Raw genomic sequence first — 25,916 nt, forward strand, 5'->3', positions numbered from 1 at the left:
GTTAAAACCTGAAATTGAATCCTTGAACAATGCAGAGGTGGTGAAACGAGGAATTAATCCAGTTTTTCTACTGGTCTGTTTGTCTGTGCTTGTCTGCATCATGTTTTTATGCCATGGCCAATCATGTCAACCTGCTTTGTAAAAAGTCCATGCACTTAAAACTTAGATGGACACAATTTCAAATGAAAATTGTTACTAATCAGTTAAGCTTTTGTTTTTGTGCAGAATCCATGCACTCACTACTTTCTCTGATGGCCCGTGTCCTCCTTCTCCCTTTCGTCCTCCTCGGCAGGGTTTTGACCGAGCTGGTGAGCAAGATGAGAGACATGCAGATGGACAAGACTGAGCTGGGCTGCCTTCGAGCTATTATCCTCTTCAATCCAGGTAAGCAGGGGCAGACAGCGCGCCGAGAAACATGACACCACGTCAGACACGTCAACGTTTTTCCCAATTGTTTTTCACCTGAAGATGCCAAGGGTCTGTCCAACTCCAGTGAGGTGGAGCTGCTGAGAGAAAGGGTATATGCATCTCTTGAGACTTACTGCAAGCAGAAGTACCCGGACCAGCAGGGCAGGTGCGCTGCAACACGCACACACACACACACAGAAAGAGGGAGGAGATAGTTTAGGGGATAACAGGTACACTTCCTCCTTGTCTCCTGGGCAGGTTTGCAAAGCTCCTCCTTCGTCTGCCAGCCCTGCGCTCCATTGGCTTGAAGTGCCTGGAGCACCTGTTCTTCTTTAAGCTGATTGGCGACACGCCCATCGACACTTTCCTAATGGAGATGCTGGAGGCACCTCACCAGCTCACCTAGGCCCAGCCGGGTTCTGGTCAGGATCCGATTGCACACCAGGATTAGCCACACGTCGCCTTCATTCAGGCTTGTTGGGCTTCACTTAACTAAATTGCGGCACCTGCTGGGCTTAAAGTGCCAGCTCTCACACTTGTACACAAAACACACAAATTGGTTCAGTCACCGCACCCACGCTATTACACAAAGATCTAACTTGCAGAGGCGACACAATTTAACACCGACTATCTTGTACACAGTGTATACCTTTACAGTATATTAGCACATACATATGCATATACATAGATTATATACATATAAAAGAGTGTGAATACGCACATGTATGAGTACTAAGCATCTTAATCATAAGTTAGCCTTCATCTCAGGAGTGACTTTTTTGGTAATTTGTTACTGTCACACTAACTCATTTCTATTGACGCCTCTGTATCTTAGATCCACTTTTACTGATGCTTTTTAACTTCCAATCAGATGCGTAGCATTTCAATCAACTACGCACTATCAAACCAGCACGTCTGCAGTTGTCACCAGTTCCAATCAAACCTATTCTTTTCATTTTGATTCTTATGCTGCAACTTTTTTCAGTTTCTATCCTGAAGTACTGTACTCATGAAATGAGAGCTTTTTCCAAGGCATTGAAATCCAGGAAGGTCTGGGAGTACTTTGAACAGCTAACATAGTCCCTCCCCATCCTCCTGATGCGCACAGTGGGCTTTGTATGGCAAGAAGAATGACTTGAATTTTTGTTTTGTTTACTCTTGATTTGATCCATTTTTTCTACTCTGGCAATTTAAACAGCTAGAGGAAGTATATCTGTTGGGTTTCTCTTTTTGCCAGCTTGAAGTCTTCCTTTGCTTGTGGTCATTTGTGCACTTTGCTGGGTTGTAAATGTTTCTTCTGAATGACCACCATCTCTGAGACCAGGTACTACCTGTAAGCTTTCTCATTGTTGCTTGAATATCGAGTCAGATCAAATCCTTGTTAATGGGTTTGTTAAACACCTGTTTATTAGGTACACCAAACTACACTTGAATTTGGCTGACACTGCTGACGTTGCATCGGGATACAGTGAAATGAGCTTGGCGTACTTAATCACCTGGCAATAAAATGCAGGAAAGACTCTTATACCCTGAGTCAACAACAGAGTATGTGATTGGAAAAAAGACCCTAGTATAACTTTGGCAGTGTTGCAATATTGTATTATTCTCACCTGGAGTGCAATACACGAGGACAACACTGGTGGTGCATTGACTCATGCAACAAAGTACCAGGGTTTGCATCCCAAAGTTTAAGACGTGAATTAGTACGTCGCCAACTACCTGACACTTTGACGACCTGTTGTTTTGTACACGACACATGTATATATTAGGAAAACCAATCACAACCTGCTCACGTCTCAACACGTGGCTCAAACACACACATTCGGGAATTCGAATTTGTTGCCGCTGATCAGTGAGCGGACTCACGACTGTGGCCAAACTCTGCAGCCTTTGCACCAACGTTCTTGATTGGATGTCATCAACAGCGGCACTTGACATTAACTGTGATCTAAGTACCTTGATCACGATGCCTAAGCTATGACCTGAACCAGTGCTCAGCCATACTGGTATGGAATTGTTGTTAGTGTTTAGTTTTTTTTGTCTAGTTGTCTTTTAGAAGTTTCCACAGTGAATAGAATTGATCACAGTGTCATTCAACAGGGAAGAGGTGCAGATGTCCTCTACCGGGTGCTAAATATCTAAAAGGTTTTTATTTCATTTTAGACTTGCACATTCAAAGCAATGCAATGCACAGTATGCAAGAGAAAATCAAACAACGATGTTCCTCTCTGCAAATTAGTTCCCTGCGTCCTCACAGACTCCAGACTTGAGTGTGTGTGCAGACAGTGGAAGTAGCTGTGAGGTAAGCATGAGATTCCTGCCCTGCAGATAATCTAGATATGTCCTCTGAGAGAGGATCTTTGCCCCTCTTCCTTTTTTTCCCTGTATGACTTGTATTACTGCAGTTAAATAACCTGTGAGACAGGTGCATGTTTTTGAAAAGACTGATTTTTTTTCTTCACTCATGCAAACCTTTGCAGAAACAATGGTGTTGAGGCTGCGTTGTGACGAGGGCACTTTAAAGGATTTTGGAAGCTCTTGGCTGAGTTTCCAGCAGATGAGCAAATTTTTAGAAACTGCCGTGCACGTTTGCGTGAACAATTTCATTTTTGGCTTGATTGATGGCTCTACTGTGCTTCCCTCTAGAAGCTTCCTATGCTACTGTCAATCATGGTCTGGAAATGACTGAAATCACACACACGCTGCGAGGCCCTCTTGATGACCTCAACGCAAATGCCAAAATTTCACAATGACGTGTCAAGTATATGCACCGTGGACCATCTGACTGCGGCGACGCTTATGACAGGTTAAGCACACCACAGTATCACTGGTCTGTTACAGAAGTGTGCCCCATCGCTGCATCCAACAGCAATGCATTGACGTTCTGTCGGAAGACGCTCAAAAGCGTAGATCGCTGTGTCGGTGAAGTTGAGATGTTTCAGTTCTTCCATCGAGTGTTGCAGGTTGGCCAAAGTTGTGTACTTGTACACAGTTGCTGTGATGAAATGTGAGGATGATTGGGAGCCAGGCTGGAAGCAAGAGTCATTGCTTTACAACACAATCCTGCCCTCCATCTTTTTTTATTTAACCATCTTGTTAAATGCCTGTGAGCAGAAAAGGCTCTTCATCAGAAATGTGTGACGCAATCCCGTGATTTTTGCTCGAAAAGGATGAGAAGCTTTCTGGGGGACAAGCGTAGGAATGAGCGTTTGGGCTTACTTTACTTGACGCCGCCGTGCTGCCAACATGTGTTTGTTATTGCAACCTTATTGGAGTGGGAGTTGTTGCCGCCATATTTGTTACATTTGGTGATACTGTTTGAGAGGAAGTATTAAAAATGGATTGCAGGGTGTGACTAGATATCACGTTTGCGTTGAAGATGCCACTCCTCCAGCCCTTGCCGGAGACCGCCAACCTGTTGGGGATGTGACCTGACATATGGGTCGTCTGGTGCGGCCAAAGTAGGAATGGAATGGCAGCTAACGGTCTTAAGAAAGAAGGACCGGTGTTTGGACCACTCAAGGTGCTAAAGCTGAGCATTGGTGATCCACTTGTATTGTCCAAAAGTAGACAACTGGACGGATTGGTCGCTCTGTTTTAGGACGAGGCGTTTGAGGCGGCTACTATGGAGGACTTTTAAAGATCAAGTTGAGGAGGGAAAAAACATCCCTGTAGAGCTAGAACCTTCCTTATATTTGTTTACTCTTGAACTAAACAAAATTCACCCTTTTTTGTCTTCTTTCCTGTCTCCTTCCCTATGCTACCCAACCTGTTGTTTATTACAAAGTATTAAACAATACATAAACTGTAAGATGCGTATGGAATGTGTCACTCTTATGTTTGATTTCTCTCATGTCTGTTCATTGTCCTGTGTGTATCTTACTGCATCGTACGCGTGAAGCCGATCGACTATTGTGTGCTTTGGAGATCGAAGGAAGAAAATGAATCATGTTTTTTTCAGTCCTTAATTTTGAACCTTGTTTGTCGTATTATGTCTGAGTAAAGCTTTTAATACTGTACACGAACTGCCTTTTATGTCATTATTCCAAAAAGATGGCACAGCCCTCAGTCCAGCAGGACCCCCAGGCCCGAGGTGACCATTGGCGCCGTACTGCCACCATTTAGCCTCCAGAGGGAGCACTGACCTTTTAGTTTTGGCAAGGATGGGAGGGTTGTGTTGTCTAAACCTCTCCCATGTTGCACCTCTCAGCCAATCAGGAATTGGCATACCTGTGCCGCCGTCTATCCTGCCACCTGGCACTTGCTAGCCTACATTTTCTTAGCACACTGGCAGGAATGTGAAGCTGCGTCTGTGTGGTGAAAAGTTTCGTGACACCGCCTCCTTTTTCATGTCTACAGCACTGCTTGTCCCGCAGATTAATGGTTGCATGCAACTTTTAGTTCCATACTAAAAAAAAATCACTTTATGCTACTTACTTTTGTCCATGTATGGTTTAAAATGTCACCTGAAGCCAGTTCAATAGACCCTCCTTGTCGTTCTGTATACCACCTACACTGACAGGACTTCAAAAGTGTGTGGTTTGTATTTTGACTATAAATGAAACAAATGTGAAGGTATTATGCTCCTGTAATTCCAACATTTGCCAGCAGGGAGAGTGCACACAATGAGGCGTCTGTTGGGAGTCAAAGACTTGTCTTCATGCCCCTTCCTTCATGTCTACTGCATGTTAGCTGCTCAGGTAACACAAAGCGTCCTGCATTATGTACACATGGGGACAGAGGACTCTTCCTGTTTGACGCATGCGTCCTTGACACCTTTTCTGCCGCAAGCTTCTGGGAACATTCTTGCATCTCCTCCTACATCTCCCAACCTCCTATGTGTTCAATTTCCCTTCCACCGCCTTCAGGCCTACCATCCACGTTCTTGCATCTCCTCCCATCTTCCTTTACCACATCTTGTCGGCGTCTGTCCCGCTGTCTCTCAGCTCTAATGACATGACACGTCTCATGCTTGGCTGCACACAGACTGCGCGCCCCAAAAGGGAGCGAAGCTAAACCGGGCCGAAACCGACACTAGTTTGTAATTTTACCTTTTGGCTTCTGATCAAGAGGACATGAGAGACATGTATCATCAAGGCAAAGTCCAGAATGAAAGTAGAACCTGCACTTGCATGAAGAACTATCAGAGTAAAAGGCCTGAAACATAAGTCTGCCAACATGCTATAGGCCAAAGGTATCCAAAGTTTGGCCCAGGAGCCATTTGCGGTCCACAGCTTATTTTTTTATTTTTCCTAATATGTATCGTGCTTTTTCCCACCAGCAAAAGAAAATTTGGTTTAGGTTTTGCACGAGATACAGACAGTGGCTAGGTGTTTGGACCCTAGCCTATAATTGAACTGTATGCAGCGTACCATTACGCTACCTCTGTGACATATTCTAATAATGAAATTAAACAAGAAACCACCAAGGAAAAATGTTTAAACGCCACTGGTGTAAGCACAATAACTTCAAAATCTAAATTTATCATCCTCGCAAAAGCAACTTTTGTCAAGCCAGTCTTGGATGGGGTTTGGTGCATAACTGTCAATCCTTACAGTTTTCCCGGGAAACTCCTAGGTCTTGATTATGTCTCCCTTATTTTTACTTTCCACGAAGAAGAAGAATAATCTCTGGTATTCTCGGCATCCGGAGAAGCACAGCTTCCAGTTCATTTGGCCTCGGCAACACTTGGGAAGTATTCTCGTAACACTAGGGCTTGGTATTGTTTACAGTACAACCAATACTAGTGCCCAGTCGTTGTTCCAACTATCGTGGGATCACACTCCTCAGCCTTCCCGGTAAGGTCTATTCAGGTGTACTGGAGAGGAGGCTACGCTGGATAGTCGAACCTCGGATTCAGGAGAAACGGTGAGGTTTTCGTCCTGGTCGTGGAACTGTGGACCAGTTCTATACTCTCGGCAGGGTCCTAGAGGGTGCATGGGAGTTTGCCCAACCAGTCTACATGTGCTTTGTGGACTTGGAGAAGGCATTCGACCATGTCCCTTGGGAAGTCCTGTGGAGAGTGCTCAGAGAGTATGGGGTATCGGACTGTCTGATTGTGGCGGTCCGCTCCCTGTACGATCAGTGTCAGAGCTTGGTCCGCATTGCCGGCAGTAAGTCGGACACGTTTCCAGTGAGGGTTGGACTCCGCCAAGGCTGCCCTTTGTCACTGATTCTGTTCATAACTTTTGTGGACAGAATTTCTAGGTGCAGTCAGGGCGTTGAGGGGATCCGGTTTGGTGGCTGCAGGATTAGGTCTCTGCTTTTTGCAGATGATGTGGTCCTGATGGCTTCATCTGACCAGGATCTTCAGCTCTCACTGGATTGGTTCGCAGCCGAGTATGAAGCGACTGGGATGGGAATCAGCACCTCCAAGTCCGAGTCCATGGTTCTCGCTCGGAAAAGGGTGGAGTGCCATATCCGGGTTGGGGAGGAGACTCTGCCCCAAGTGGAGGAGTTCAAGTACCTCAGAGTCTTGTTCACGAGTGAGGGAAGAGTGGATCGTGAGATCGACAAGCAGATCGGTGCAGCGTCTTCAGTAATGCGGATGCTGTATCGATCCGTTGTGGTGAAGAAGGAGCTGAGTCGGAAGGCAAAGCTCTCAATTTACCGGTCGATCTACATTCCCATCCTCACCTATGGTCATGAGCTTTGGGTTATGACTGAAAGGACAAGATCACGGGTACAAACGGCCGAAATGAGTTTCCTCCGCCGGGTGGCGGGGCTCTCCCTTAGAGAAAGGGTGAGAAGCTCTGCCATCCAGGAGGAGCTCAAAGTAAAGCCGCTACTCCTCCACATCGAGAGGAGCCAGATGAGGTGGTTTGGGCATCTGGTCAGGATGCCACCCGAACGCCTCCCTCGGGAGGTGTTTAGGGCACGTCCGACAGGTAGGAGGCCATGGGGAAGACCCAGGACACGTTGGGAAGACTATGTCTCCCGGCTGGCCTGGGTACGCCTCGGGATCCCTCGGGAAGAGCTGGACGAAGTGGCTGGGGAGAAGGAAGTCTGGGCTTCCCTGCTTAGGCTGCTGCCCCCGTGACCCGACCTTGGATAAGCGGAAGAAGATGGATAGATGGATGGATAGTGCCCAGTCGGTACTTAAATGATGGTGCTGGTGCTTAAACAGTGCACAAACCGGCCTTGAAAAGTGGAAAACATGCAAAAAACTAAACAAAACAATGCCTTTAAATTTTGTATGTTATTTTGTGACATTCAAGTTCAACAAAATAGTAACTTAAGTACTGTAATTATAAAAAATTAAATACCTAAGTAATACATTCAAAAATAGAAAATATAATCAACAAACATTTTTTCATAATTATTGCAGACATGAATAAGAATGAATGTGCAAAAAATGATTTGCTTGGTTTTTGGGGCTTAAAAGACATTACTTGCACAATATCAACAAGCATTTGCTCCAGGTGCTGAGTTTGCACTCAGTTAGCACCAAAACATTTACGACCATTTACGCCTTTATAGAACTCGGCTTTGGTGTCACAATCCTGGAGCCAATAAAAAGTCCGGTCTTCAAAATAAAATGACACAAGTAACACAGGGTTGGTTGTACACACCGCTCCGTGTGATAAAATGGTGACATAATATATCACGTGAGTCGATCACATCGACAGCGCGAGAGCGATGAATGGACATGAACAACACATCAACAGAGAAGTCGACTTATCGCTGCCAAAAAAAACGACACATTTTCTGTTATTAGAAACGCAACATCGAACTCACTTTTTGTAAGATTGATGTTCACATAGAGGAAAGTGGCATTACCCAGCATGAAAAATCTCTCAAATATAATAAAAACCCTTTTATGTTGTCATGTACGCTTATAATGTATTATTGTTGAGTTGGGTTTGAAGACCACTTTTGTAGTCGACCCTGATAAAAATCCTGTATTTTCCTGGGAGGTTTCCCATGTTTTGAAATGCAAAGTGTGTTTGGTGTGGAGGACCAACAGGTCCGTGACCTATAACCTTACAAATGGACGCAAAGTCCCACAGATCAAAGAAAGCTGTGGAAGCTATTCTAAGTGCTACGAAGGGAACAAGTCCACGTTGTTTTCACTTTTCTCTTCCTGGTTTGGAGTGTAAAGAAACAATCAGCCGCAGTTCAACTTGATAAAATTAGTTGGAAAGGCCTTGAAATGCATCAAGAAAGAGGAATAGGGCGTGTCTTTTTCTTCCTCATGGTCACAGTGATTGTGTGTGTTAAAGAAGATAAAGGGCCTCGTTAATGGCCACGTCGCTCATTGCCCCGAGCCTCTCGTTTAGCACGTCATTAGTTTCTTTGGGCTTCTTTTACTTGATCACGTTTGTCATCGCTTCTTTTTTCCCCCCACTGTGGTAATCAGGGTTGCTTCCGCTTTTTGTCACTGCTTTGGATTGCTTGGCACTACTGTGGAACTCGTTTATCCCATCCCTTGCCTCTCCAACTGGCTGACCAACTAACTGAAATGAACTAATTCTTTACACATTAACTTTAGCCAGAGACATAAGGAGAATGGCCGATAATTAAAGGTTTTCGAACATACGTCAGTTTGCTGACATGGTTTTCCTCTTATCTGTCTATATTTTTATTTGGATAATTGTGATTTTATATGAACTTGTATCATTGTGAGACTTGCGTACGGCAGCGATCTGTGATTCAGGAGCTTGGCTATAGGGGAAAGTGGTGTTTGCCTGCCAAATAGACCCAGAGAAGAAGAGTTGCCAAGTCGCTTTCGCCGTATTGAAGAGGGGAATATGTCTTGCAAAATGTTAAGAGCTGTTTTGTAGACGCCAATTAAAGTTCATCCCGTTTTAAAATAAGTGAAGTGAATTATATTTGTATAGCACTTTTCTCTAGTGACTCAAAGCGCTTTACATATAGTGAAACCCAATATCTAAGTTACATTTAAAACAGTGTGGGTGGCACTGGGAGCAGGTGGGTAAAGTGTCTTGCCCAAGGACACAACGGCAGTGACTAGGATGGCGGAGGCGGGAATCGGACCTGGAACCCTCAAGTTGCTGGCACGGCCACTCTACCAACCGAGCTATTCCGCCCCAATATGTTGTACTCTTATCTAATAGAGCGGAAGTGTTAAGCTGTTGTTTTGACAACAATGACATAATTGGCTTTTCTTCCGGTGGCTATAACAATCGAAATAAAGCTGCGAGCAGCGTTAAACGGGCCCTCGCCTCCATTGCACCATGGGGGTTCACACGAATCAGTAAGCACGCATGACGCTTGCAGTCACGTCCTTCCCGATGCTCTGACCCTCCACCAAAAATTTCAGGAAGATAGGAGCATGTATAAAGAAATTATGACTGTTATAATTTCCCACCACAAGGGGGGAATAATCGCATGTAGTAGTCATTCAATTACGTCCCACCCAACACCCCAACCCACCAACAAAACTTTCAGGAAGATTAGAGCACGATATTGGCGCTATAGCAGTGATAATTTTGCATCCCACTCAATACTATAATAAATACAATTTCAGGAAGATCGGAACATGTATAAGGTAGTTATCACTGTTATAATTTTCCACCACAAGGGGGCAATAATGGCACTACAGTAGTCATGCAGTTGCATCCCACACAATACTCCTGCCCACCAGCAAAAATTGCAGGAAAAGTAGAGCATGTGGAAGCAAGTCATCACTGTTACAGTATTCCAACACAAGGAGGCGATAAGGGCACCACAATAGTCATGCAGTTGCGTCCTATCCAACACCCTAACCCGCCATCAAAAATTTCAATAAAATTGGAGCATGTTTAAGGACGTTTTTACTGTTGTAATTTTCCAGCACAGGGTGGTGATATTGGCGCCATAGCAGTGATAAAGTTGCATCCCACTCAACACTCCGACTGACCATCAAAAATTTCAGGAAGATGCATAAGGTAGTTATCGCTGTTATAATTTCCCACCACAAGGGGGCAATAAAGGCGCTGCAGTAGTCATGCAGTTGCGTCCCACCCAATACTCCTACGCACCATCAAAATTGCAGGAAGATTGGAGCATGTGGAAGGAAGTCATGACTGTTATAGTACTCCACCTCAAGGGGGCGATAAGGGCGCCAAACTCATGCAGTTGTGTCCCACCCAACACCTCAACACACCATCGAAAAGTTCAGGAAGAAAGGAGCATGTTTAAGGAAGCTATGGCTGTTATAATTTTCCACCACAAGGGGCCGATATTGGCACCACTGCAGTGACGCAGTTGTATCTACCTCAATAGTCCGACCCATCATAAAATATTTTTGGATGATTAGAGCATGTGGAAGGAAGTTATGAATGTTGTAGTTTCCCACCACAAAGCAGTGATTATGGCGCCACAGCGGTCATACAGTTGCGTTCCACCCAACACCCCAATCCACCATCGAAAAACTCAGGAAGATTGGAGCATATGGAAGGAAGTTATGAATTTTAGAATTTTTCACCACTTGGGGGCGATAGTAGTGTCGATATTAACGTCGAGGCATGACCGGACACCGACCTTAAAGCCTCATCTCAGTTTGGAAGAAGTTCCGATCAGCGAGAGTGAAGAAGAGACAGATTGATGGTTTATGACGATGTGCAGTTTTCGTCACCAGACTCCGCCCACTACAAATAGCTATGAATAGGTACTGACCCATAGGTCACTTCAGGTCGACATCCTCATGCGTATTAATTAGGAACAAAGTTTAAACTTGTGGAGCCGAGTTGATAACGTTTCGTGTTTTACGATCCATCAGATCAAAGTTTGGCGCCATGCAACGCCCACATCTTATGGCATAGATAACATTTATTTACAATTTATTATCGCGCATCAGTTTAGCATCTGTGTCAAATCATCATTGAAGAAGGCATGGTATTCGTCGTCAGGATCCGCCCACTACAAATGGATATAAATGTGTACAGAGCCATACAGCACTTTAGGGTGTCTTCATGATCATTTCTACCAAATAGGATTAGGATCAGAATTTGTGGAGCCAAGTTATTATTAACGTTTGGTGTTTTGTGGCGAAACATCAGATCAAAGCTTTCCGCAATTTATCATCGTCTATGTGTAGTATCTGTAATTTGAACTGCGACTCATTTGGTCAAAGTCCCCAGAAGGCGTTTGTTAAAGTAAGACCCCTTTTTTTTGGCGGAAAAATGAAAAACGTAATTCAAGATGGCCGACTTCCTGTTCGTTTTCAGGTATTTTAGGTATTCCTAAAACTTTTATGTGCGTCCCGTCATGATAGACAACTCCTGCGTTTTTCGTGTCGTTACGTGAAATTGGTACGAGGGGCTAATTCTTCCCAAAATATTAAATTTTTCACTATACCTGATGCGCCTGCAAAATATGTCAACTTTTTGAGCATGTAAAGGGCCTCAAAAAGGTGTCCAAACATATAGAAGAAAAAACACAGCAATTTCAATAGGGCCCTTGCATTGCCTCTGCGGGGCTTGTTCCACTTCTTGGGTTCTAAGTGGGTGTAGCATTCCGATTTAATACTGCCATGCTTTTATTTTGAAGCATATTTTGCACTGAACAGGAAGTCCCTGTGTACAATGTTTGCTTTATTCCAGCGCTAAGGTTGCATGTTCACATTGATGATCTTGACCTTCTGACAAACATTTTGTTTCTGCTTGTCAAAGCAAGACCCATATTGATTTGTACAAAGCAGGAAGTCCTGAGTAGTCATGGAACAAATGGTCTCAACTAGAGATGTCCGATAATGGCTTTTTTGCCAATATTCCGATATTGTAGCGGGGGGTGTACACTATATTGTAGCGTCCCGGAAGAGTTAGTGCTGCAAGGGGTTCTGGGTATTTGTTCTGTTGTGTTTATGTTGTGTTACGGTGCGGATGTTCTCCCGAAATGTGTTTGTCATTCTTGTTTGGTGTGGGTTCACAGTGTGGCGCATATTTGTGACAGTGTTAAAGTTGTTTATTCGGCCACCCTCAGTGTGACCTGTATGGCTGTTGACCAAGTATGCCTTGCATTCACTTGTGTGTGTGAAAAGCCGTAGATGTTATGTGATTGGGCCGGCACGCAGAGGCAGTGCCTTTAGGATTTATTGGCGCTCTGTACTTCTCCCTACGTCCGTGTACCACTCCGGACAGGGGCGTATTAAAAAGTCATACATTTTACTTTTTGAAACCGATACCGATCATTTCCGATATTACATTTTAAAGCATTTATCGGCCGACAATATCGGCAGTCCGATATTATCAGACATCTCTAGTCTCAACCTGTTGGTACTCTGCAGGTGTCTTCTTTTCACTTTGCGCTCGTCTTCCTCGTCCCCTCGACTCCTCTACGCTGACCGAGGGCCCGGGACTGGGCGCTTCCTGCTTCACAAAAGGCCCCTCTGTCCCCCCGCCCCTGTTATGTTTTCTCTGCTGGCACACCACCCCCTTCCTCAACACCCCTGTGGTACATTCCCCCTCGCTCCCGTGGTGCATTCCTACTGGACCGCGGTCATTCTGTCAGCGCCGCTTGCAGACTTGAACCACTTTTCAGGGTCCTGCTTGTCAAAGACCCCAATCTAGTTTGGAGGGGCTCTCCTTTACGATTCCAAGACACATTCCCTAACAAGTGTGAGACGACCCATTTTGCACGTCTTTAAAGTAGTTTTGAATTGGCCCTTTAAAGCTTGGGTCCAGCTTAAGAATGATAACTCCGGCCCTCCAAGGCAGTTGGGAAGGGGCTGGGGGATACAAAGTTAAAATGTCTGCCATACGCCAGCTTTTGTTTCGTTTATTTGAATCAGTCAAAGTTCTATTTAACAAACTAAGTTCCTCTTGAAGTCGTGAAGTGCCACCACAAAAACCTTCTGCTCCTGTCATGCAACCGTCTCAGTAGCTGGTGTGAAATGGACCCCAGCGTCTACAAAAAGGGTCACAGGCAATCACGCCAAATGTCGGATCGACCCAACTGACCTGAGCCTCCACTTCACTGTCCAGCTGACTTAATGCTGCTTCATCATCACCGAAAATAATTTCCGGAGCTCTGCCCTGACTTGGCAGATTCATACATATACATTAAAGCATCCAGAAGACTGAGATTCCACAAACAAGTTCTCTTTGTGTATTTTCTGCTCCTAAAAATAAATCTGGCAATCCATCCATCCATTTTCTACCACTTCTCCCTTTTTGGGGGTCGCTAGAGCCTATCTCAGTTGCATTCGGGCGGTAGGCGGGGTACACCCTGGACAAGTCGCCACCTTATCACAGATCTGGCAATCATTTCCTAATCAATTAATTGGTAGCTAACTATCCAGCCATCCATTCATTTTCTACCGCTTGTCCTTTTCTGGGCTGCGGGGAGGCTGGAGCCTATCCCAGCTGAAAGGAAGGAAGGCAGAGTACAAGCTGGACAAGTCGCCAGCTCATCGCTGGGCCAACACAAACAGACAACCATCCCCAGGTGCATGATTGTACTTAAAATGCCCTCTTTCTATTGCCAGGCTCGATATGTCGCCCCTTCTTGGTGGGACTTCATCTACAGAACTGGAGCCCATTTCCCTGCATAGACCAGGTGAATAAAGGCACCCTGGTCCATGATTGTTTGAAAACTTACAATATGACTAAAAAAGAAATATAAAATAATCGCCATTTCCGGACTTCTATGCTCTTCCATAGACAACATTCTGTGTTTCCTCATGCTCTTTCAGCATTTCCTCAAGCATCTTGAGGAAAATGTCAGAAGAGGACACAAAATAGAATACCAGCAGCTTCCCTTCTCTTGCTTTAGTTTTTGAGCACCGGGTCTGCTCTTCTTTCTCAGTTATTCCGAAGGTTCTGACTTAGTCTTTTTACCCTCGAGGGTGCTTCTGATTTTCAGGATTGTATTTGGCTTTAGTCTTTTCTTTTTTCCCCACCCAGATTCAGACTAAAACCTTTCTTCACCAAAGTCAGAATCATTAAAATAATCGCTGCAAATTACGCTCATCTCAGTTGGTCCGTCCCATTTTGCGCGAGTCAATTTGACTGGAAACGTCCAAACTTTCCTCATATTTCCATCATTCGGAAGGCTGACCCCTTCTCTAGTTGTTTTGCTACAATCTGCGACAATGTATCTGGTAGGCAGAATTATTTTCAAATTCTGCATGAAAATATTGTGATTCTGGATGAAGATCAATCAATCAATCAATGTTTATTTATATAGCCCTAAATCACAAGTATCTCAAAGGGCTGCACAAGCCACAACGACATCCTCGGTACAGAGCCCACATAAGGGCAAGGAAAAACTCACCCCAGTGGGACGTCAATGTGAATGACTATGAGAAACCTTGGAGAGGACCGCATATGTAGGTAACCCCCCCCCCCTCTAGGGGAGACCAAATGCAATGGATGTCGAGTGGGGCTAACATAATATTGTGAGAGTACAGTCCATAGTGGATCCAGCATAACAGTAAGAGTCCAGTCCACAGTGGGGTCAGCAGGAAACCATCCCGAGCGGAGACGGGTCAGCAGCGCAGAGATGTTCCCAACCGATACACAGGCGAGCGGTCCACCCCGGGTCCCGACCCCGGACAGCCAGCCCCATCCATGGCCACCGGACCTGTGTGTCTCCCCCTCCACAGGGATAGGGGGGAGCAGAGGAGAAAAGAAAAGAAACGGCAGATCAACTGGTCTAAAAAAAGGGGGCTATTCAAAGGCTAGAGTATACAAATGAGTTTTAAGATGGGACTTAAATGCTTCTACTGAGGTAGCATCTCTAACTGTTACCGGGAGGGCATTCCATAGTACTGGAGCCCGAATAGAAAACGCTCTGTAGCCCGCAGACTTTTTTTGGGCTCTGGGAATCACTAATAAGCCGGAGTTCTTTGAACGCAGATTTATTGCCGGGACATATGGTACAATACAATCAGCAAGATAAGATAGAGCTTGACCGTGTAATATTTTATACGTAAGTAGTAAAACCTTAAAGTCGCATCTTAAGTGCACAGGAAGCCAGTGCAGGTGAGCCAGTATAGGCGTAATATGATCAAACTTTCTTGTTCTTGTCAAAAGTCTAGCAGCCGCATTTTGTACCAATTGTAATCTTTTAATGCTAGACATAGGGAGACCCGAAAATAATACGTTACAGTAATCGAGACGAGACGTAACGAACGCATGAATAATGATCTCAGCGTCGCTAGTGGACAAAATGGAACGAATTTTAGCGATATTACGGAGATGAAAGAAGGCCGTTTTAGTAACACTCTTAATGTGTGACTCAAACGAGAGAGTTGGGTCGAAGATAATACCCAGATTCTTTGCCGAGTCGCTTTGTGTAATTGTTTGGTTGTCAAATGTTAAGGTGGTATTATTAAATAAATGTCGGTGTTTAGCAGGACCGATAATCAGCATTTCCGTTTTCTTAGTGTTGAGTTGCAAGAAGTTAGCGGACATCCATTGTTTAATTTCATTAAGACACGCCTCCAGCTGACTACAATCCGGTGTGTTGGTCAGCTTTAGGGGCATGTAGAGTTGGGTGTCATCAGCATAACAATGAAAGCTAACACCGTAGATGCTACCAATACACATACTATGCAATATGAAATTGCCTTAAGTCTTCTGTAGTTGACGTCAGCAGGCTGTTGCAGGCCCGACTACATTTTGGAGCTAAAAGTGGGCGTTCCAAAATGTGTTGAAACTAAACTCCCTAATGTGTCTATCTTAGTGGGAATTTTACCTGTAGACATAATTTTTAGGTCCATAACTATGAAATAAGTGCCAACGTTGTCAGCATTAGAGGGTCCCTACAGCCAAGGACCAACATATTATCCATTGATATTAGGGATCACACCAATCTCTGCCAGCATGCCTTTGTGCACTGGTAACAGAAAATGATCTTCTCCGAGCATTCTCACTATGTTGGAAACAGAATTGTCTAAAAATGCCTTGCTAAGATGAAGACTGAAGATTCCAACCTCTCATTGATTAAGAGCTGATTCTGGATGTAGTGCATCTGTATTTATCACACAGATCATTAAATAGGGGCACCACAGGGACCATCCGTGCCATTGAGGTCCAGCTAAAAGCTGTGTCACCACCTGATAGTTGAGTTAGCAACATTAGTTTCCTTTCGTCTTCTTGTCCAGAATGACCATCACTATAAAGAGTGACTCCTTGTCTACCAAGCGACTGGTGACCCTGCGAGCCTCTGCCCTGTAGTGGGGAAGTAACGTATCCCACAGTCGCTGTGTGAGTCAGTAGGTCAGTTAGAGACACTTCTTTCCATCCACGTAAATAACTGTTTGATCCTTCCTCCCCTTTGCCTCCATCTGCTCCCTCCGCCTTCATCAATGGACTTCATTCATTCCCTCCCGACTCTCCTACCCTGTCCCCTCACACCACCCTGCTCCTGTGCCGGTACCTTTCCACGGACGCGTCGCTCCCTCCGAAGCAGCACGATCCTAAAAGCTACAACTTTGGCCACATTCCATACAGAGACAGGAGTCATACAACACTTGCTGGAATAACTTCAGCCTTTTTTTCCAAACCTTCCTCCTCTTTTTGCCTTCCAGCCATCACTGCACGTGCCTAATGGCTGCCAGTCGGGCTAAACAAGGGAGTTGATGTGTTGCTATTAGAGATGCGCGGATAGGCAATTATTTCATCCGCAACCGCATCACAAAAGTCGTCAACCATCCGCCATCCAACCGAACTAACATTTAATCAAAACCGCACCCGCCCGCCATCTGCCACCCGCCCGTTGTTATATATCTAATATAGACGATGCAAGGCATTAGTGAGGTTATAAAGCTTTTGCCTGTTAAAGAAAGGAGACTGATCCAATGCAGCAGAGACATTCAATGCGTGCCACGCTGTCACGGCCCAGACGCACACCAGTGCGCAATCATCTGGGAGCCGCGCTGAGCGCACCTCCAAGCGCGCTCGCGCCACTCAAACTGCTGCAGGCAGCTGCGTTCTATCTTGTTTTAACATCCTGTGGCACTCTTCTGGGATCACGGCGGACGAAACTGCTCATGCTCAGGGTGTTTGTGGAGGTTCGGGGTTTTGCACAAATGTGATGCACCATGTTAGATGTCCCGGTTTTGTGACTGTCGTAGACATAAACAGCGTCGCAGCTCTTGCAAATCACGTAGCCAGCATTACTATCATCCTGATTTACAACCTCATAAAAACGAGTCCACGCTGAACTTTTCTGGCCTTTTTTTCCCCTGGTCTTTAGTATTCCCTTTTTTAGTTTGTCGCGTACCACGTTTGCTGCCGGCGTTGCCATCTCTTTTTTTTTTCTTCTTCTGTTGTGGCGTGCTGCAGGTGCCTGCTCGTTTTTCGTATGTGGGTAACAACATTTAACTATGTATATATATTTCCGAATTGGTTTAACTGCCACCCGCCTGAATCTATTTAAAATCAAATTTTTTTTTTTTCAACCGCCCGACCCGACCCACGGATAAAATCTAATTTTTTTTTATTTCAACCGCCCGACCCGCGGATAATCCGCGGACTCCGCGGTTGTGTCCGCAAACCGCGCATCTCTAGTTGCTATCTTTCGAGCTCCCAAAGGTGGCACACATGCACAAAAAGTTGCCAATGGCTACGACGTCGCAAATAGAAAACTTCCGTCAGTACACATCAATAAGTATATTTACACCAAGGCTTTTCACCTGGTGATTTCAGTAAAAAAAACAAAAAACTAAGATTTTGCAGCAGATCCTTAAAAATATTAGACTGCTGTCATATCGTTGATCTTTGACTAGCTTTTTTGTAGTCGGTCCTTAAAAACAGTGCTCCTGTCTCACAATATTTTTTTCCCTCAAATTTTGTATCTAACAAAACAAATATACTGAAATATCCACTGCAGAGGATGCCGGTTCTCAGGAATACACAAAATAATAACATAGGAATATTTCATATGTTCATAAGATGTTGTTGATCGTGCTCAAAAAGTTGTATTCAAAAATAAACACACAGATTTACGTCCTCGGCAGACGAAACATTACATATTGTTCGAGCTATTAAGTGTTTAAATATGTTTATCTTCTTCCGTTTTAAGGTGTAAAGGTTTAGGGGCGGTGTAGCTCGGTGCCAGCAACTTGAGGGTTGCAGGTTCGATCCCCGCTTCCGCAATCCAGGTCACTGCCGTTGTGTCCTTGGGCAAGACACTTTACCCACCTGCTCCCAGTGCCACCCACACTGGTTTGAATGTAACTTAGATATTGGGTTTCACAATGTAAAGCGCTTTGAGTCACTAGAGAAAAAGCGCTGTATAAATATAATTCACTTTTAGAGTGTTTCTTAAAGTTGTAGGCAAAAGAGTTATTTGTAAGAGGGGAATAAGTTCATGTTTTTTGTATAGGCTGTAACTGCTATCTAGAAGTTAGCAAGGTAGCTGCTTCTCCAGGAAATGGGCAGTATCATTGTGAGTTTTTCCAAATGTGGTATTCAATACGGATGTCCGATAATGGCCTTTTGCCGATATCCGATATTCCGATATTGTCCAACTTTTTAATTACCGACACCGATATCAACACATACCGATATCAACCGATATATGCAGTCGTGGAATTAACACATTATTATGCCTAATTTGGACAACCAGGTATGGTGAAGATAAGGTCCTTTTTTTTTAAATTAATAAAATAAGATAAATAAATTAAAAACATTTTCTTGAAAAAAAAGAAAGTAAAACCATATAAAAACAGTTACATAGAAACTAGTAATTAATGAAAATGAGTAAAATTAACTGTTAAATGTTAGTACTATTAGTGGACCAGCAGCACGCACAATCATGTGTGCTTACGGACTGTATCCCTTGCAGACTGTATTGATATATATTGATATATAATGTAGGAACCAGAATATTAATAACAGAAAGAAACAACCCTTTTGTGTGAATGAGGGGAGGGAGGTTTTTTGGGTTGGTGCACTAATTGTAAGTGTATCTTGTGTTTTTTATGTTGATTTAATTTAAAAAAGAACAAAAAAAAACGATACCGATAGTAAAAAAAAACGATACCGATAATTTCCGATATTACATTTTAACGCATTTATCGGCCGATAATATCGGCAGGCCGATATTATCGGACATCTTTAGTATTCAATCACGGTTTTAAAATCATTCGAATTTGAAATGGTAGCACTATCCATCAGAAATTTTACCGTGGTTTAGAACAGTAAACGTTACATTCCTAAGACCAAATAGGAATACAGGCCTTCCTCATTCATCATGGCCTCTTAGTTCCAGGCTTGGTAAACAACTTTCAGCAAAGTAGTTTTACAAATCAGATATTTTCATAGAGCCTAAAGCCAGGCATAGAGCCCTCTAAATATGACACCCATATAGTCAGTCGCCTTTATGCTTGTTTCACGCCTTGAGTGTGTTAAACTTGGACACTACGATGAAATACTTAGTCATATCTTGGGTCATTCCTTTTACCGTATTTTTTGGACTATAAGTTGCAGTTTTTTTCATAGTTTGGCCGGGGGTGCGACTTATACTCAGTAGTGACTTATGTGTGAAATTATTGACACATTACCGTAAAATATCAAATAATATTATTTAGCTCATTCACGTAAGAGATTAGACGTATAAGATTTCATGGGATTTAGCGATTAGGAGTGACAGATTGTTTGGTAAACGTATAGCATGTTCTATATGTTATAGTTATTTGAATGACTCTTACCATAATATGTTACGTTAACATACCAGTTGGTTATTTATGCCTCATATAACGTACACTTATTCAGCCTGTTGTTCACTATTCTTTTTTTATTTTAAGTTGCCTTTCAAATGTCTATTCTTGGTGTTAGGTTTTATCAAATAAATTTCCCCCAAAAAATGCGACTTATACTCCAGTGCGACTTATATATGTTTTTTTCCTTCTTTATTATGCATTTTCGGCAGGTGCGACTTATACTCCGGTGCGATTTATACTCCGAAAAATACGGTAGTTAGAAAGGGAGCTTCTATGTACTTGTATTGTTCTGCAAAAACATGGTCAACTTGACAGCAAAAGCTAACATAACTGCAACCATTAGATGTGTTGTTAGTATTTTGTGTTATTAGCATGTTGTGTTGTTAGTATTTTGTGTCACGCATTGTCATTCCACAACACTCGCGTTAAAAGTTCACCAAAGTAATGTGACGTTGAAGATGAAGTGCATTAACAGAGTTCATCTCCACCGAGCATTGCTTGGACAGCTGCTAAGAGCTGATAGTAGTTTTGCTAGCATTATGTGGCACGCCGAGTCCCATCGAATCCTCCTACGTCTTCAAAAAGCAATGTTAATTTCAAAGACTCACCAATGTGGAGGTGCGTTATTGATGAGGATAGCGCCTAGATTAGCAGCCATGTTGTTGGCATTCAATCATTTAAACTTTATTTATAAAGCACTTTTCATACACCAAACAAATGCAACACAAAGTGCTTTAACATACTTTAAACAATACCTTGATTACCCGCATCCCCCATCATCGCACGCACACAAATAACAAGCACACGCATTCGCACACAGATGAACAAATTAATGCATGACTGAGTACAGAGGAGCCAGGCGAGTAAACACTATCACAGGAGCCATCTGCACCAGGAGGTCATCAGGCCATGGCCACCAGGACGCTGACACAAAGCGCCCCCACAGCAAGACCGATAACCCCTGATGCAGATGGCTCTCTCTGAGAAACGCTGGAAAGTAAAAATAATAAAACCTGTAAAATAGTAAGAACCATGAGTAGGGATAAAGGGCTACATACAGGTAAAACATACAAAAATAAATATGCAGTAAATATATAATAAATAAATAGACCTAAATACAATCTTGTATAACTAAGCATAACTAACCATGAATTGATTTACGTGGACCCCGACTTAAACAAGTTGAAAAACTTATTGGGGTGTTGCCATTTAGTGGTCAATTGTACGGAATATGTACTGTACTGTGCAATCTACTAATAAAAGTTTCAATCAATCAATCAATAAATAAAAAGTAAAGTACAAATGACTTCAACAAAATGAATAATTATTAAGTAAAAGCCAAAATCAAAAAGGTGGTCTTTGTTCCCCTTTAAAAACATGAACGTTCTCTGCAGCCCTGAGGTCCTCCGGCAAGCTGTTCCATAGAGGGGCCATAATTGTGGAAAGATGCCATATGATAATGATAATAGAAAATGAGACAAATACTGCACTGAAATACATATATTGAAGACATAAATAAGACTTAAACGCCTAATTTAGGCCAACAAATTTGTGGAATATGCTTTAAATAAAAAGTCTGTGATGTAGTGAAGCCACAAGACTCAAAGTGCGATGTGAGGGATGACTGTAGAAAGTGAAGGGAGAAGTCCGGCCCCCAGTATTTAGCTTTCTGGGAATAAAAACTGTACACCTTCTTAAAATGATTTATTTTTTATCTTCTTCTTTGACTATTGTTGTATTTATCTTATTCATCTTCTTTGTTTTTGTCATTGACTTATTTTTCATTTTCTTCTCCTTTTTCTTTTCCTCCTTCTTGTTCTTCTCCTTTGCCTTTTTCGACCAGAGCAATATTTTCTTTGTCTGCTCCTTTATTTTAGTCTTTGTCTATCTTCTCTCTTTCTTTTTTTGTATTCTTTGTTTTTCCTTGTCTTCATCTTCTTCGTAGGCTTCGTCTTCTTCAACAATCGCTTCTTTATTTTGTATTTTTCTCTTTTCGTGGTCTTTCTCTTCTCTCCTTTGTCTTCTTCTCTCCTTTGCTTTTTTTTTCTTCTTCCTTGTCTTCTTCATCTTCATTATATTTTTCGCTGATTGCAATTTTTATTTGCCTTTTTTTATCTTCATCTTCTTTTTCTCTTTCCTCTTTTCAGTCTTCATCTTTGTCATCTTCTCTCCTTTGTGTTTTTCTTCTTCTTTGCCTTCTTTGACAACAGCGATATTTATCTTCTTCTTTGTCTGCTTCTCCGTCTTCGGCTTCTCCATCTTTGACGTCGATCCTCTCTTCCTTCATCTCATTCTTTGTTTTTTTCTTCTTTTTCTCCTTTGTTTTTTCCTGATTGGTTTTCTTCTTTCTCGTCTTCGACGATCGCAATATTATCTGCTTTTTCATTTTTGCCTTCTCCTTCGCCTCCTTTGTCGTCTTCTTATCTCCTTAACTTTTTTTTTCTTCTACATGTTCTTCTCCCTTGTCATCTCCTTAATTACCTTCTTCATCTACAAAACCCAAAACCAGTGAAGTTGGCACGTTGTGTAAATGGTATATAAAAACAGAATACAATGATTTGCAAATCCTTTTCAACTTATATTCAATTGAATACACTGCAAAGACAAGATACTTAACGTTCGAACTGGAAAACTTTATTTTTTTGCAAATATTAGCTCGTTTGAAATTTGGTGCCTGTAACATGTTTCAAAAAAGCTGGCACAAGTCTGGCTCATGAAACAATTATTTAGAACATCCCTTAAGTGAACAGGTTAATTGGGAACAGGTGGGTGACATGATTGGGTATAAAAGCAGCTTCCATGAAATGCTCAGTCATTCACAAACAAGGATGGGGCAAGGGTCACCACTTTGTCAACAAATGCCTGAGCAAATTGTTAAACAGTTAAAGAACAACATTTCTCAACAAGCGATTGCAAGGAATTTAGGGATTTCACCATCTACGGTCCGTAATATCATCAAAAGGTTCAAAGAATCTGGACAAATTTACTGCACGTAAGCGATGATATTATGGACTTTCGATCCCTCAAGCGGTACTGCATCAAAAAGCGACATCAGTGTGTAAAGAATATCACCACATGGGCTTAGGAACATTTCAGAAAACCACTGTCAGTAACTACAGTGTGTCGCTACATCTGTAAGTGCAAGTTAAAACTCTACTATGCAAAGTGAAAGCCATTTATCAACAACACCCAGAAACGCTGCCGGCTTCGCTGGGCCCGAGCTCATCGAAGATGGAGTGGGAAAGTGTTCTGTGGTCTGACGAGTCCACATTTCAAATTGTTTTTGGAAACTCAGGACATCCTGTCCTCCAGGACAAAGAGGAAGATAACCACCTTGTTATCGGCGCAAAGTTCAAAAGCCAGCATCTGTGATGGTATGGGGGTGTATTAGTGCCCAAAGCATGGGTTAGTTACACATCTGTGAAGGCGCCATTAATGCTGAAAGGTACATACAGGTTTTGGAGCAACATATGTTGCCATCCAAGCAACGTTATCATGGACGCCCCTGCTTATTTCAGCAAGACAATGCCAAGCTACGTGTTACAACAGCGTGGCTTCATACTAAAAGAGTGCGGGTACTAGACTGGCTTGCCTGTAAACCAGACCTTTCTCCCATTGAAAATGTGTGGCGCATTATGAAGTGTAAAATACCACAACGTGTATTTGACTGTTAAACAACTTAAGCTGTACATCAAGCAAGAATGGGAAAGAATTCCACCTGAAAAGCTTCAAAAATTGGTCTCCTCAGTTCCCAAACGTTTACTGAGTGTTGTTAAAAGGAAAGGCCATGTAACACAGTGGTAAAAATGCCCCTGTGCCAACTTTTTTGCAATGTGTTGCTGCCGTTAAATTCTAAGTTAATGATTATTTGCCAAAAAAAAAAAGAAGTTTCTCAGTTCCAAAATTAAATATCTTGTCTTTGCAGTCTATTCAATTGAATATAAGTTGAAAAGGATTTGAAAATCATTGTATTCTGTTTCTATTTACCATTTACACAACGTGCCAACTTCACCGGTTTTGGGTTTTGTACCTCATCTTCTACATCGATCACAATGTTTCTTCTTTTTCTTGTTCTTTCTCTCTTCTTTACAATGTTGAATTGCAACCTCTGGACCAGACCTGGGCAAATTCAGGCCCGGGGGCCACATGTGGCCCGTTGAGCTTTTCAATCTGGCCCGCCGGACATTCCCAAATACTTTTTTTAGATCTTTAAGATGGAAACTGTAGCTGCCATTATGATGTGCAGTGATGTTTTCTAATGACCGTAAGTCTTCAACTATGGTTGGAATCTGCGCTTATGGATGATATACCAGTTACTATGGTAATCTAATTAGTTACTATGGTCATCTAATTAGTTACTATGGTCCTCTACGTCACAGCAGCTCAGACGAGGCACCAAGCAGTGTGGGTGGGAAGCATTTCCACAGACGCAGAAGGAGATTTTCACAAAAAGTTCTAAAGCTTAGTGATATATAGAATAGAAAGTACTTTATTGATCCCTGTGTGAAATTCAGCAAATATCAGATGTATCAGATTGTCGGTGGGTTTATTTTGTACCCTTCGCTTTCATATTTCACTGTTTGTTGCATTTTTGTCGCGTTTCACGTGATTGTAAAATATGTCGATCGAAAGAGGGTGTGACATTCATATGTTGTCAATATTCAGTGTTTTATCGTTCATAGAAAAATGTAAAATTCCATTACGTTTTTTTAAGACGGTCTGTCATAACGTTTTTAGCATTCAATCAGACATTATTGTGAGGTTTTGTTTTAGTGTTCCTAAAAATAGACACATTTTTTTCTCTAAATGTGGCCCCCGAGTCAAAATAATTGCCCAGGCCTGCTCTGGACAGAGCATTGTCACCAACATTTGGACTGCCCAATAAACATTTGGACTGCTAGCCTTTTTCCCTCTACTAAAAAAAGAATGACTTATTCCTTTTTATTCACATTTAAAAAAAACACAGCCACTTGACATTGTTTTTCACTCCTTTTTAAGGTGTTGCTCCTCAGCCTCGACTGTATCCAGTTTGTCCTTCCCTTTCCGCTACGTGGCCAAGATGGCGACTACTGAGGGTGGTAAGTGTCCATCACGGTGCACTCACTGAATGTGCTCCTCAATGCGAGCGCACGTATGCACTCAAACCAAAAGTGTGCAAGTTGAAACACAGCTTAAGAGCAACAGATCCACTAAATATGTTCTTATATCAAACCTCCTTTGTCCCCATTTACGGTGAAAAACACGCCCAATTTAGCTGCTTGAACCCCCCCATCTTCGCCCTCATTCAGCCCCTCCCCTCCTCGCCAGCCTGCCTATTTGAGGTATGTGGTTTGCTGGGTGTGTTCAGTGGCCGGGTGCAGAATCACTGACCCATTCTCTGTCTAAATTCCTTCTCGACCTGGCGCCGCTCACCACCTCCACCTGTGGGCTCCTTCTGTAGCCCTCATGGGTGAAAAGACCACCCCCACCCCACCCTCTTGCACCATTTCTTTCTTGTCTATTTCTGTGACTTGTGGTCGCTGTGTGTGTGTGTGTGTGTGTGTGTGCGTGTGTGTGTGTGTGCGGCCCAGCCCAGTAGAGAGGTTTTAAAGGAAGTCAGCATTATAACATGGCTGCTTTAGTTTAATTACAAGGTTCTACTTTTGGAGCACACAGAGAGAGACGCCCTAAAGCTGAATTTTCTGCTCGTCTTCTCCTCACAGCCGAAATGCAGTGACCAACATTACGTTGGACACAGAGGAAGATGAATCACTATAAAAACTTTCTTCTGGAAGCACCTGTTGCTTTTAGCGTCTCTCGGATAAGAGCGGTCATACCTTGCGTGCATGTTGATTCCCATGTCATTTTGTCATGTGACCACTCAGCAGATTGTGTCCATTGACTGTTGCTGTGG

At 43.0% G+C, this 25,916-nt stretch overlaps 2 protein-coding genes across 5 annotated transcripts in view; both read left to right on the forward strand.

Annotated features, from left to right (window-relative positions):
• The window catches only part of rxrba (retinoid x receptor, beta a), a 28,093-nt gene extending 23,666 nt beyond the window's left edge, over nt 1-4,427 (forward strand). For all 4 annotated transcript variants that reach the window (XM_061930973.2, XM_061930975.2, XM_061930974.2 and 1 more), the window contains 3 exons: nt 293-384; nt 469-574; nt 667-4,427. In XM_061930973.2, the coding sequence (XP_061786957.1) occupies nt 293-384; nt 469-574; nt 667-814 (346 nt within the window). In that variant the 3' untranslated portion in view covers nt 815-4,427. The remainder of the gene's footprint in view (nt 1-292; nt 385-468; nt 575-666) is intronic.
• Nucleotides 4,428-4,566: 139 nt separating this feature from the next.
• LOC133577287 (uncharacterized) overlaps nt 4,567-25,916 on the forward strand; it is a 92,647-nt gene continuing 71,297 nt past the window's right edge. The window contains exons 1-2 of the mRNA XM_061930969.2: nt 4,567-5,108; nt 25,022-25,101. Coding sequence (XP_061786953.2) covers nt 25,083-25,101 — 19 coding nt within the window. The 5' untranslated portion in view covers nt 4,567-5,108; nt 25,022-25,082. The remainder of the gene's footprint in view (nt 5,109-25,021; nt 25,102-25,916) is intronic.

The sequence above is a fragment of the Nerophis lumbriciformis genome, linkage group LG37 (assembly GCF_033978685.3).
Source record: "Nerophis lumbriciformis linkage group LG37, RoL_Nlum_v2.1, whole genome shotgun sequence".
Classification (NCBI taxonomy): Eukaryota; Metazoa; Chordata; class Actinopteri; order Syngnathiformes; family Syngnathidae; genus Nerophis; species Nerophis lumbriciformis.